The 12,919-nt window shown below is 48.3% G+C and overlaps 1 protein-coding gene across 1 annotated transcript in view; it reads left to right on the plus strand.

Moving 5' to 3' along the window:
• The window catches only part of ZNF638 (zinc finger protein 638), a 23,659-nt gene extending 11,714 nt beyond the window's left edge, over positions 1–11,945 (plus strand). The window contains exons 13-18 of the mRNA XM_010072833.1: positions 3,355–4,560; positions 5,183–5,248; positions 7,551–8,340; positions 8,404–8,541; positions 11,279–11,397; positions 11,886–11,945. Of these exons, the coding sequence (XP_010071135.1) occupies positions 3,355–4,560; positions 5,183–5,248; positions 7,551–8,340; positions 8,404–8,541; positions 11,279–11,397; positions 11,886–11,945 (2,379 nt within the window). The remainder of the gene's footprint in view (positions 1–3,354; positions 4,561–5,182; positions 5,249–7,550; positions 8,341–8,403; positions 8,542–11,278; positions 11,398–11,885) is intronic.
• The last annotated feature ends 974 nt before the right edge of the window (positions 11,946–12,919 follow it).

Here is a 12,919-nt window from a genome sequence, read left to right on the forward strand (position 1 = left end):
TTCCTGATTTCCTGAAACTTCTGCTCAGTCAATTTTGGACACATTTTATTTCTAAACTGTCTCTGACTCCTGGGTAGGCAGCCATGCAGGGAACCTTTTCGATTGCAGGCTGGTGGGTTTTAGTCAGTGCTGGTAATTAACGGAAACGAGCGGCTCTCCCCTGAATCCCAGCTGCTGCCCAGCATCCTGCTGTGGCTCTGAGCAGATGGAAAAGGACATTTTCCCCAACAAACAGTGCTCACATTCTCCTCTCTGAGGCAGCTGTCTTCTCCCTGTAAGCCTTTGTGACCTGACCAGTTCTTCTTTCGAGTTACATTTTATGAGAAGCAGAAAATATCTTCAATTACTATATATGGGAAGACTTTGTCATGTGTTTCTGGGGAGGGAAGGAGTGGCAAAATTTTGGGGAGCAGAAGGGGCTGCCCTCAGTTGCTGGGATCTTGAAAAAACCTGGTTCTGGAAGCGGGGTTGTTCTCCAACCCGCCGTGCAGAAACCCAGCACTGGGCACTGGTGATTTTTGCCCTGGACAAAAGCTGCTGTGCAAGAAATCTGTCTTGCAGGTCTGGATGCTGTTTCCTTCCCAATGTCTGACAGGTCTTCTAAGTGTTACTTGAAGCTCTTTGAGGCTTCATCCGGCTCTCTCATCTTTATCTCTGTGCATCGCCGCCTCTGCAGAGCCTCCTTCCGTGGCTCCACCGGCCAGTCTGAATCTCTCGGTGTGTTTCGGAGACCCCCAGCGCCTAGTGGAAGGCACAGAGCGGGTGTTGGCATGGAAGGAGATGTAAAGTCCTGAGGATTCAGAGACTAATGTCTCATTTGAATTCTGTAGAGGATAACACGTGTGCTACTCATAGTTACGGTATGGTTCCAGTGTTCACTGACGTTTTTCCATTCCTTTCAGAAAACAGAGGCTACGTTCAGCAAGGCATTAGAGCTTGTATCTAATTAAGCTTTCCACACATCAGTGACAAGCCTGGGCTTTCAGAGCTGCGCTCTGGCTTTGTGCTCTGACTTCCCCAGGTAGTGTTTTGCTGCGCAGACACATGAGATGTAAATCTCAGAGGTCTGTAGGGTGCTCAAATAGAAGAGAAAATTAACTGAGACGGTTTTAGCTTTTGGAACACAAACTTAATGTTAAAACATCTTCTGTGTTGTGACTGAGTAAGCCAATACTGGGGCATAAAAAGCAGATCAGCCACTCCTGAGGCACACTTACCCCAAAACATCTGCAAGTAACGAGCTTAAATTGATTTTCCAGGTCTAAGCACCCTCTTAGAGATGGGCGTGATTTTTGAACAAGTGAGGCTTCTTTTCTTCCGTAAGACTTCGGTTACTGGGAGTTGACGGGCTCTGAAGGAGATTGCTAACATTTGTGGGGCACTGTGGGGAGCTGGGACACTCCACCGCTCCTGCCAGCGCTGCCCACCCTGCTGCAGAGCGCTGCGGTCCTGCTGCCTTGCTGGGGAGGAGTGCCCTCCCAGCGTGCTGCAAGTATACGTCTGATGTGTCGCCATCATATTGCATCAATGCCAATTTTAAATGGGGGTTTGGAAGAGATTTTGAAGCAGAATTCATATCCCGTCTGCTCTCTCCTGACATTTTGTAGCAGCAGAGGACAGTGCCCTGGGTCTGGAGGAAACCTTTGAGATGGATGTTTCTGTTTAGCTTGCATCGCACAGATGCTAACTGAGCTTGCCTGGTGTCATCTTTCTGTTGGCTCCACGTGTCGTGTCTTCGTCTCGCTGACCCTTGCATCTGGCCACTTCAAGACGCGGTATTTCCTTCAGTGCTGAGTTCCGTTTGGTCCAGCCTTCCGTTTTCTTGCTCACTTCATGCTGGGAGTGCTTCCCAAATGGCAGATTTCTTTCTCTGCTCTTTTGTATTTTCACGAGGGTTTATACAAACGTGCATTCTTTCTTCGTGTACACGGATTCTGAGAACCCTTGGTGCAGGCTGCTCCATTCAGTCTGTGCATAAACACAGATTAATTACGTGTCTTTGCTGCTTTTGTGTTTGTTTCATACAATCACAGAACGGTTTGGGTTGGGAGGGACCTTCCAGCCCACCCAGTGCCACCCCCTGCCGTGGGCAGGGACACCTCCCACTAGCCCAGGTTGCCCAAAGCCTCATCCAGCCTGGCCTTGAACCCCTCCAGGGATGGGGCACCCACAGCTTCTCTGGGCACCCTGGGCCACTGCCTCACCCCCCGCACAGGAAAACATTTCTTCCCAATATCTCAGCTCAATCTCCCCTCTTGCAGCTTCCGACACTTAGCGAGACTGTCAGTGTTGGTGTTTCAGCACCTTTCTGTCTAGGGATGCGTGAGGTGTTGGGATGCTCGTTTTCTCGAGCTTTGTGACTAAAAGGCGCCCAGACATCTCTAATTTCAGTGTCTGCGAAGGTCACCTATGGAGGATTCTTTCTTTCAGAGGAGAATAATGCACTTGCTGTAGCTCAGCTTCCCTGAGAAGCGCCGTCCCCTGCATTGTCACCTGGGGCTTTGTCATCCTGGGAGCCGCCAGTGGGGTCACACAGAGAAGACAGAGCCTGGCCAGACGGAGCCTCTGTGTCTGGCTGGTGTTCCCAGCTGTCGTGTGAGGTCAATGCAGTTCAAAAACAAAGCAACCCCTCCCTCTCCCCAAACCTGAACCAAAAAAAAAAAAAAAGGCAAACTTCAGACTTCTAGCTGCTGGAAGAGTTCTCTAGGTTGGTGACCGCAGAGTCTGCTGTCTTCAGACATAAACTATGGTAATTCCTTTGTACACAGAGACAAGCTTTATTTTCGCTGTATATTTGCTTTCACAGCCTGCCTTGCATCATGAGATGTAAATTTTAGGAGCTGATGCCGGTGCTGAGGTCTCAGGGCACGTCTGCAGGGAGTGCCACCTGGAGAGGTCTGACTGCCAGTAGTGTCCCTGGGAGTGTAAGAGGCTCCGGTGCTGAGGTGGATTAAACAGAAGTGTAAAACTAATCACCTGTTCGCCTCGGTATTTTTAACTGTTTTAACACTGCTAGGCTAGATTTCCAAATGCTAAGCACTAATGCATCAGGAAATCCCCCACCATTGGCGTCAAGAGGTTACTGCTAACTGTAGAATTCTCTACATAGTTTGATTTCTTCTGTTTTTTTTAAATGCATTTAGCTCTGACTTGAAAAAGTATCCAGAGGGATCAGGAGTGGTGCAAACAGCAGCTGCTAATCCTCCAGTAGAGCCTAGTGTGGCAAAGCAAGGACCCATTTCCATCCCTCATGTCAAAGACGAGATGTCAGCAGGACAGATAGAGCCCTCGGCGCCCCATCTGGAACGAGCGGTAAGGGAGTCTGCCCCGAGACTGGCGGAAATGTCTGTGCAGAAAGCGGGCGCTGGAGCTGAAGGTGCTAGGGCATCTCTTACATCCGCTGATACCGAGTCACCTGCAGTGAAGTCAGAAGAGATGCTGCTGCCGCCTTCCAGCGCGCTGAAGGACGAGGCAGTTAAAGTCAAGACTGAACCAGAGTGGTTTGAATCTGCTCTTGTACCTGTGTCGGAGAAGAAAGTTAAAGAGGAAGAGTTGTCGATTTCTGCCACTGAACCCCCGGAAGAATTGTCCCGTGTGTGCAAGGCTGAAGAGGTGCCATCAGATTGTGATGTGAAGCCGGCAGCAGGGGACACGACCGGGGCTGTCCCTGAAGTGCTGCTGCCCGATTCTGGTGCAGCTGCAGTGGAGATGGTGTCACCTGCTGTCACCCAACCCAACAACAAGTTGGAAGCTCCTGAAAAAAATCCTCTTTCTGATGCTGTGAAAACCGAACATGAAATGCCCATGACTCAGATAACAGAGAAGAAACCTGTATTTAAAACTGAGCTAGGTGTGGAGAAGAAACTGGACATAGCTGGAGTGGACAGAGAGATGAAACCAGAAGAGTCCATGCTCCAAGCTGGAAGAGCTGCAGAGGAGAACCCTGGAAAGCTTTTGGTCAAGACTGGGGCAGAGACAGAGAAGAAACTTGAAAAATTTGCGGCCAAGCTTGGGGCTGCTGTGGAAACCACTACAAATGCTGTCAGCGAGAACAAGGAGGGAAGTGTAATCAAAGCCCCTCAAAATAAAGGAGCAGGACCAGCAAAAACTGATGAAACCCGCAAAGGAGTTCTGTTAAACTCCTCTTTATCTGTCAAGGAATCTTCCTCTGTTAGTAAAATGATTTTGAAGGCAGTGGTGTCTCTACCGGATATATCCAAGTCAAGGTTTCCAGGACGGAGAAATGAGCTTTCCCTGTGCAAAGGAGGGGAACAGAAAGCTCCCTCCAGGCCCGAGACCCGAGCCCGAGCAGCGCTGGAGAAGAAAATCGCGTCCAAAGAAGTGGATCACCTGAGACCTGGCAGCAGCCGATCGAGCCTGGGAGATGGCGGCGGTGAATGTAAAGCGAGAAGTTCTGCTGCCGATGGAAAGGGAGAGAACGGGAGGAACCCATCCCAGCAAGAGAAGGACTCGCGAGCGGAATCTAGGGCTAGTTCGAAACTGTCTCAAGAGGGAGAGAGTAGATCATCCGGCACGAAGAAAGACACCGGCAGCAATAAGGTGAGGAGGGCAGGAAGGCCGGTCCCGTGTGCCTGGTCACTAACTCACTCCATGCTTCTCTCAGCTGTTGAGTGCGGGACAAGGAGATTATGTTCCCCTTCCCTTTTCTGTAAATCACCCAGCTGCTTTGGGCCAACAGAGAAGTTGGAATAGCGAGCTGGCGGGCACCCGGCTGCTTTTAGATGCAGTGTGTGCAACACAAGTACGTAACCGGTTTTTGACGTGAGTCTTTATTGAGTGTTGTAACTTTATGTTCCTGGATTAGTTCTGAATGGGAATTAAGGAGCTTTCTGTCCTTTGGTGAGCTGATATTTGCTTTGTCAAGTCCTGCACAGACCCTGGTTACTGAAAAGAGCCTGCTAAGCAAGGTGTTACCCGTGACTTGCTGCTAGAGACTGTATGCCTGGACTCTGCCGCTGACGGTGGGCTTAGTTCTGTATTTGCCAAGCCTGTGATCAGAAGCAGCAATTGGGACAACTTTAAAAAGTTCGTTAAGGGAAAAAAAACAAAAAAAACCCAACCAAACAAAAAAATATCTGCATTTTTATTTTTTTTTTTTTAATCTTGTGGACAGGTTAGTTAGCTTAACTGATTTTCTGTGAACTTTTGTCTAATTTTGCAGGCTTCTGGTGGTGGCAATACTAAAGCTTCGAAAGGTGGCACTAACAGCAGTGCAAAACACAAGGAGGTAAGGAAGTCCCCACAGCTGGGCTTAAAGTACAGATTGTCTTGAAACTGTGCGTGTGTGTGTGTGTGTGTACTGAGAGCCTTTAACATCCTTCCCCAGGGAATTTTTGCTATTACAGGTTGTTACAGACTAGGGGCATAAACCTGTAAAGCCCTTTGGAAAGAATTCAAGGAGTGGTAAAATGAGGATTTTTTTTTTTTTTTGTCTCAGATGTTATTTGTTTGAAAAAGAGAGAACTAATTAATTGGATCCCCACTTGCCCAGTATACCGGGAGGTAGAACATCTCCAGCCATGGTGCCTCTCCCACACAAAGATATTTCCAGTGGGTTGTTCTGCACAGCAAGGGTTACTGGGCATTTTTGGGGCAGTGGTGGTTGGAAGAAGAGCTTGGGAGCTCGTAGGCTGGACCGCTCGGTCTGCAGCTTTACAGGAAGGTGAGAAGAGAGCCCCTCTTTCTCTTAGCTAGCTCGGGCTTTGGGAAAGAAAAGCAGAAGGAAGGTAATAAAAAGCCATATTGATGAGTTTGTAGCAGTAGAGGATCAAATCCAAGCTGTACCAGGTAAGTGGCGGGTCCCTATGGAGAGGGGATTTCTGAGATAAAGCTGCAGACCTCAGTCCTTTTATGGGTCTGGATCCCTACGGACCTCTCGCACCACCAGTGCGGTGTGTGCGTGAAGGTGATGGCAGCGATGGTAACAGAGCGCTTTGCTGTCTGCTGGTCCAGGTGTGCTTGTTAATCCCTGCGAGGAAATCCCGCACTCTTTGGAAAAAGCCGCCGTAACGCCGGTTACACCTTGCTGCTCTATTCTGCGCTGTTAGCAGCCGAGAAGCACCAAGCTCTGCGCTCTCCTTTTCGCAGAACAAAGAACGCGCTATGTTTGGTTCCAGTTGAAGCGTAACCAGATATTTTCTTTCTTTTTTTCCACTGTGCCCACCTTGCGTTAAACATTCTTCAAGTTTCTGCACTAGAACGTGGCTGGAAGCACTCACTATTCCTAGGATTTGTTAGCTTTTTTTAAAAAAAAAGAAGAAAAGGCCTGGAGCCTTTGAATTTCAGATTACTTTTCCTGCTGGAGGATTGCTTGTAGTATGTGTCTGCAATCTTAATCTCTAACAGAGGACAGTTCATCTTGCCTTGGCCTTAAAGTTCTGCTTTGACAAGGGTTTTTTCACTCATTTTATGTTAGATATCGACCAGTATTTGACAGTAGGATGGAATATTCCGCAAAAAAAAAAATTTTTTTTCAGAATCATTCATCAAAGAAATTTAATTGCATAATTAAGTGCAATGGATATTCGTTTTCTAAAATGAATTTATTAATTGGCTTAACTACCCATCTTACCCACCTTGTCCTACCATCCTGATGATAAAAGCATTGCTGTTTTACAGTGAGCAAAGGACAGTGCTCTCTTCCAAAACCATGACTGCTGTCTGCTCAAATAACCTGAGAGTAGTTGGAGTGAATTCAGTCTTTAATTCAATTCAACACGTACGGTTACATCCTCCTCCCAATGTTCTCAGCTATCTATAACATTAAATTGCTGCTAATTTTTTCCGGTGGTCCTCAAAAATTGTGTGAGCCCTGAGGGAAGCTGGCATGGTCATACCGCAGGGCAGGAGGAGTTCTAGGTGAGGACGTGCTCCAGTAAGAGCACGCAGCTGATGGAGGGGACTGGGAAGGGTCAGGCTCTGTCATCGTAAAGATAAAACCACGGCGAGGCTTTCCCCGGAACGCTGGAGCTGGGCTCCTGGCTGCCACAGGAGCAGCAGCTCTGCCCCAGAAAGGGAGAAAATGATCTGATTGTACATGTTGGGTCTGGAGAAACCAGAGGAGGTGCTGGGACTGGGAGCCCTGGCCTGGGCTGGAGCATGGGGCCGTTGCGGAGGGCGAGAGGGTGACACAGGGTAGCGAGCGCTATCTTTGGAGGGTGCTCCAGAGGGGTTCAGATTTTCACTCCTCTTCCTGCAAGGGAGGGCAGAAGCACACACGCGTGTTCAGCGCAGCAGCCCTGTGCTTTTAGTAGATGTAAGTTTTGTCTGTTCATCTGCTGTGTTTGAAAAATGCTTTGGGTTTCTGAATTCACTCTGCTTACTTAACACAAAGGCTGATAATTAAAACTCTTTTATGTGAGACTGAAAATCCTTCTCTACCCTCAAGTCAAGTTGCATTTTTTTTTTTTTTCCCCCTTGAGCCAGCTTAAGTGTGTAGATATTTTCCATTAGACACTCCATGGATGGAGGCGTTGGTGTCACCGGGTGAGTGTTAAACTCTGTTATATTCGCTTTTTTACACTTTGTAGGAAGAAGAGCTCTTTCCATTTAACCTGGATGAATTTGTCACTGTGGATGAGGTCGTAGAGGAAATCGAGTCTCCTGTTAAATTGCGGCGAAATCCACCGAGGGGCAAGAGAAAAGATGGTGCTAAAACCAACTCGGCCTCTGAGCCCAGCTCCAAGAGGAGGAAAGGGAAGAGCTCCGTGGCACGCGTGGCTGAAAGCGAGCTCTCTTTTGTCACCTTGGATGAAATCGGTGAGGAGGAGGATGCACAGCTCGTGGGAGCTGCTAATTTAGAAGCGCTCAGTGACCCGCAAAACCTGGTTGTGGTGGATGAGGTGATGGAGGAGGAAGAACTTATGTCGGAAGCGGTGAAGAATCCCCAGTCGCTGGTTACCTTGGATGAGATATCCGAACAGGAGGACCTCCGTTCGCAGAAGGACGTCCCCAGGCCAGCTTTTGAGGAGCAGGATTTAAAAGCCGAGCCCTTGGTAACGGTGGATGAAATCGGTGAGGTCGAGGAGCTGCCTCTGAACGAGCCGACGGACTTGAATGTCGAGGATGCGCTGAAGCAGGAGGAGGAGAAAGGGGCCGGCGAGGATCCTGGAGACGGGGCTTCCTCCCAGGTGCCCGACGATCCCAGCGCGTTAGTGACGGTGGATGAAATACAAGAGGACAACGAGGATAACCCTCTGGTGACGCTGGATGAAGTTAACGAGGATGAGGATGATTTTCTGGCTGATTTCAATCGCCTGAAGGAGGGACTAAACTTTGTTACCGTCGATGAAGTTGGTGAGGAGGATGAGGAAGAAGAAAATACTTCCCCAGGGAAAAATGTGAAGAAGGGTGAGGATGAGGAAGATATTGTTGCTGTTGCAGGACCAGAAGAAAAAGAAGTTGGTGCCGTTGCAGAACCAGAGGAGGAGGATATTGTTGCTGTTGCAGGACCAGAGGAAATGGAAGTTCTAGGACATACGAGTCCCGAAGAAGAAACTCATGCAGTCTGCAAGTCAAAAGGTAAGGAACCGCTCGTGGTTTCCAGAGGGGAGATAGCAAATGAGAGGCTTGTAACCAGCACCCAGGAAATGCACAGAATGATCCTTGTAGCAAATAGAGGAAACTGAAAAGCTCCCGATCACTGACAAAGCTAATGAAAGAGATTCTGGGGAAAAAACGGAGACCGAGCGGGAACGGCGGCCGGAAGGTAGGATGTTTTATTAATGCGTTTTACAGTTTGTTTTCCTTTTGATGTAAAATGAAGCTGCATATTGAAGTGTTCATTTGGTGTTCATGATGGCTATAATTGGGGAAAATTATTTATTTTCTCGCTTTTAAGGCAAGACCTGGTAAACTACCTGACACGGATTATTCATAGTCTGTAATTACAGGGTCAAACTTTATTAACACAGGTGAGTCCAATGGAATAGACACACAGATGCAAAGCAGTAACAGCTTCCGAGCTGGATCTAGAGGAAAAAAAAATGCAGAAGAACATCTGGAGCATGGAGTTAGCAAAGGGTTAAGGAAGTCTAGGCTGGAGCCAGAGAGGCAGAGCTATATATAACCGACCCAGGAGCCCTGGGCGAAGGCTCTGCGTGATGCGTCCCCTGCTCTCCAGTTCTCTCTCTCTGCTGATGTAGCCCAGCACTGACACAGCACCTTCTGTTGCGGCACTTTGGAAAAGCTTTTCTCCCGTCTCCCGTTGCGCAGCAGAGGCAGCGGGAGCAGGGCAGATACGGAGGAGCTGCAGAAGCAGCAGAACTCTTGCTCAAACTGGAGTATTTTAGATTTCTGTTTCCCTAAACGTTAGGAAAGGAATTCGTTTGGCTGCATGCACACCCAAAAAATATTTCAATGTTATATATTGTTTAATCTTGTTAATGTTACAGAGCATAAGCTTCCCCATGATTAACAAAAGCATTTACTGAAAATTCAGAATATTTTTGTATGTTCTCTTAGCGAGTTCACTGGAAAAGACCTCTTAAAATATCTGAGCCCTCCAGTTGATTTCTGATCATCTGGTGGTGACGAATTATGATAAATGCATTTGATACACAGTAAATAAGTGAGTTTAGTCTGTAAAAACCTCAGGCAAAAGAGATGGGCTTAGGAAAGGACTAGTTCCTCCTAGTGGAACAAGAAAACTGGGAAGGAGAGGTTAAAGCAAGGAAAACCGTGTTACTGGAGTCTTGAAATCTGATTCCAGCAGCGAAACAGGAAACAGCTGAGAGTCTGAAAGCCAAACACCTTGTTTGTCTGGACTCTGGCAAACTCCCTGTCTCCAGAGAAACCCTGAGATGTTGATTTTGATCCTTCCTTAGAGCTGGTTAGTCCCATAGTGTGTTATGGGGGGTTTGGCTGCCTCTGGAACGAAGCTGCAGTAGTGCTGTCGGACCGCGAGCTGGATTCACCCAGGAAGGCTTGGTGGCTGTAAGGAGATGGAGATTTTTGTGACGGTGATCAGGAAGCGGGCTGGAAGCTGCTGCTGGGGGCTGTGGAGGGAGGCGGTGGGGTGGCTGCAGAGCGCCGTGCGGTCGAGAGCGCTTGTGGAGTCACCGCAGCGCCGTGGGATTGATGGCGGGAGTTCCCGAAAACTCCTCTATGGAAAGTCCAAGCGGAATAGTGTAGGAAACAGCCAGGGCTGTGCTGGTGGCGTTTGTGTCGAGCTCCTCGAAACCTCTGTTTAACGTGCGTTGGTGGCCTCCCGTAGATCCGCCGGCATCAGGAGGTGAGGAACCACAGGCTAAGCAGAAGGAAGCGGCTTCTTCGGATGTCTCAAAGACACAGAGTACTCCAAAGGGTAACAGCAGAAAACCCCACCCCAAACACTCCGTACTTTCCTTTTCCTTTGCCTCCTGACCGCTTTTCACTTCCAAGTCAGGGCCCATCATCTGTGATTTGATCTTGGCTCCTACAAACGTGTGCTTAACGTGTTCCTGCTGTTGGCTGAATAGCAGCAGCAACACTGGAAGTTCATTCTGCCTAAAATGTAATTTACAAATACAGGCTGATTTATTTTATTATCCTAGAATGACTCAGGTTGGAAAAGGGCTTTGAAATCATAGAGTTCAACCATAAATGCAACATGGCCAAGCCCACCACTCAACCACCTCCCAAAGTGCCGCATCTGCAGAGCTGTTAAATACCTCCAGGGACGGTGACTCACATATAGATGTATATGTTAAAAGAAAAATATAAATATATCTATAATTAGCACAATGCAGTGTGTAGAAATGAGGGACCTGCCTACATGGTTTTAAGACGTGCATGTGTGTATTTTTATATCTGTTCCAAGATCCTCATCTAAAATATTTTTCTCTAAAACTACCGATAACACTCGAGACGTAAAAGAAGTTGCTGGGCAAACCCAGATCCTTGCCTGGTGCCTTGTGCCGTGTCCTCTGGGACAGCGAACGCTTGCATAGCACGAGGACAGAGGGTGACCCTGGCCAGCCAGTTGCCTGTAAAATACTTTTCAGGCCACGAGACGCTGCGGTAGCCACCGTGCGCTGCAGACCCAGGAGGTCAGTTGCCCTGTTTGCAGAAAGATCCGTCTGTCCTCCTCCGTTCACTGAAACGGGGCAGGCGACCAGCATGGTTAGAAGCCTCATTTTGTGAATCCTGAAAAAATGGCACAAATGGTACAGACTGGGCTAAAGGAATCTGATTTTTTTTATTTTTTCAAAAAAGCCGTGTTTTGTTATCGGGATGTTTTCCAGCTGTGTGTAGTTACCGTCGGGTGCTGTCTCCCCAGATCTGGATTACCTGGTTCCGAAGGCTGGCTTCTTCTGTCAGATCTGCTCGCTCTTCTATGCCGACGAAACATCTGTGAAAAATCACTGCAAGACGCTGCTCCATCAGCAGAACATGGAGGTAATGCGGAGCTCCTCCAGACACAGCGGGGGAAAAGAGGATGGGTCTGAAAATGTTTGCTTTAACCAGCGCTAACGATTTCCTAGCGGCACAGGGAGCTCGTGCTCAGGGGATTTTAAACTCGGACACAGATATAAACCCCTCGAGCTCGTCACCTTCCTAGACTGCTGGAAGGAGACTCCACAGCCGTGGTGAGGGTGGAATGACTGTGTTACATTTCACAGCTCCCTGCCACAATATAAATTCCTGATATTTAATATTTTGCCATATGCCCTGGAAAAATTCCACGCGGGAGCTTCACCGCTTGGTGACTCCATGTGTGAGCAGAACCTCGGGGTGGTTTTTGGTGCAGGTCACACGTCTCCAGGGTAAGGAGCAGGCTGACTTTACCAACCCTGCCCTGTTTTTAGAGCACGATCTTGTCACGGACGGAAGAGTAACACAGCGGCATCTTGTCACTGCTTCCCTCCCTTTTTTTTTTTTTGCAGAAGTTCATGGCCAAGCAGAAGGAGGAAGGTAACAACGGGGAAGAGCAGAGTTCAAGGTGATCAGAGGACAAAAAAAGAAATCTTTCAGTGAATTTAACTTAGGGTCCAGTCAATTTTGTGTATTTTGTTATGATTTAATTTGTAATTTTGTTGCAGAAACAAGCATTCACGTTGTATAAATTTCAGCTCGGTATAGAGAGGCTAAAAGAAAAAAAAAAAACCTTATGGTGGCTTTGATTTGTGTATCAAATCATCTGACTTGGAAGAGACTTCTTTTACAAGCATCAACACGAATTAAATGTTCTTACTGTATAGATAACACCGGAGATTGTGTTTGGTGTCATTTATTGGGGTTCCTTAGCTCTGGAGGGGCTCCACTCCAGGGAAATCTCCCTGATGCTGCTGTCAGAGCTCTCAGCAGGTGGAATTTCTCGTCCCACGTGCGCTCCGTGATGCAGCGACCCTCGTGGCGAAGGTTTCCATCGTCCTGCAGGCTGGTTGCTCCCTTCAGCTGCATTTTTCCTGCGGCTTCTGCAGTCTCACACTGCTCTCAGGAAGATAAAGCCGAGGCCGCTGGAGTCCCTGTCAGCGCTGGGGGCAGCCAGGGAGGTCACTGTCCCTTTCTCCGTGTTTATTTTGGGCTGTTTTCCCCTCGTTTGGTCACGATGGCTCCCAGTGTCTGGCTGGGATGCTCTGAGGGTGGCTCGCAGGCTGGATCCTGGCTGATTGTTCCCCTCTGAGCTTTTCTTTTTCAGCCAGCCACCTCCCATTCATTTCAGAGACACCCCCCTTGTCTTGGGCTTTTTTTTTTTTTTTTTTTTTCCTTTTTTTTTTTTTTTTTTTTGGCTTCAAGTTCCCTGTGTGGGTGAACTTGCTGCGGGTGAGTCACTGCTCTGCTCTGTCCTGGAATGTCCAACCCCCCGAGAACAGCGGCGTGGCTCAGAAACACTCGAGGGATTGGGACCAGCACATACTTGGCAAGTCAGGGAGCAGGAATTGGGGCAGGAATGTCTGTGTGCGAGGCACACGCGTCC

This window comes from Pterocles gutturalis, unplaced genomic scaffold (assembly GCF_000699245.1).
Source record: "Pterocles gutturalis isolate BGI_N339 unplaced genomic scaffold, ASM69924v1 scaffold35952, whole genome shotgun sequence".
NCBI lineage: Eukaryota > Metazoa > Chordata > Aves > Pterocliformes > Pteroclidae > Pterocles > Pterocles gutturalis.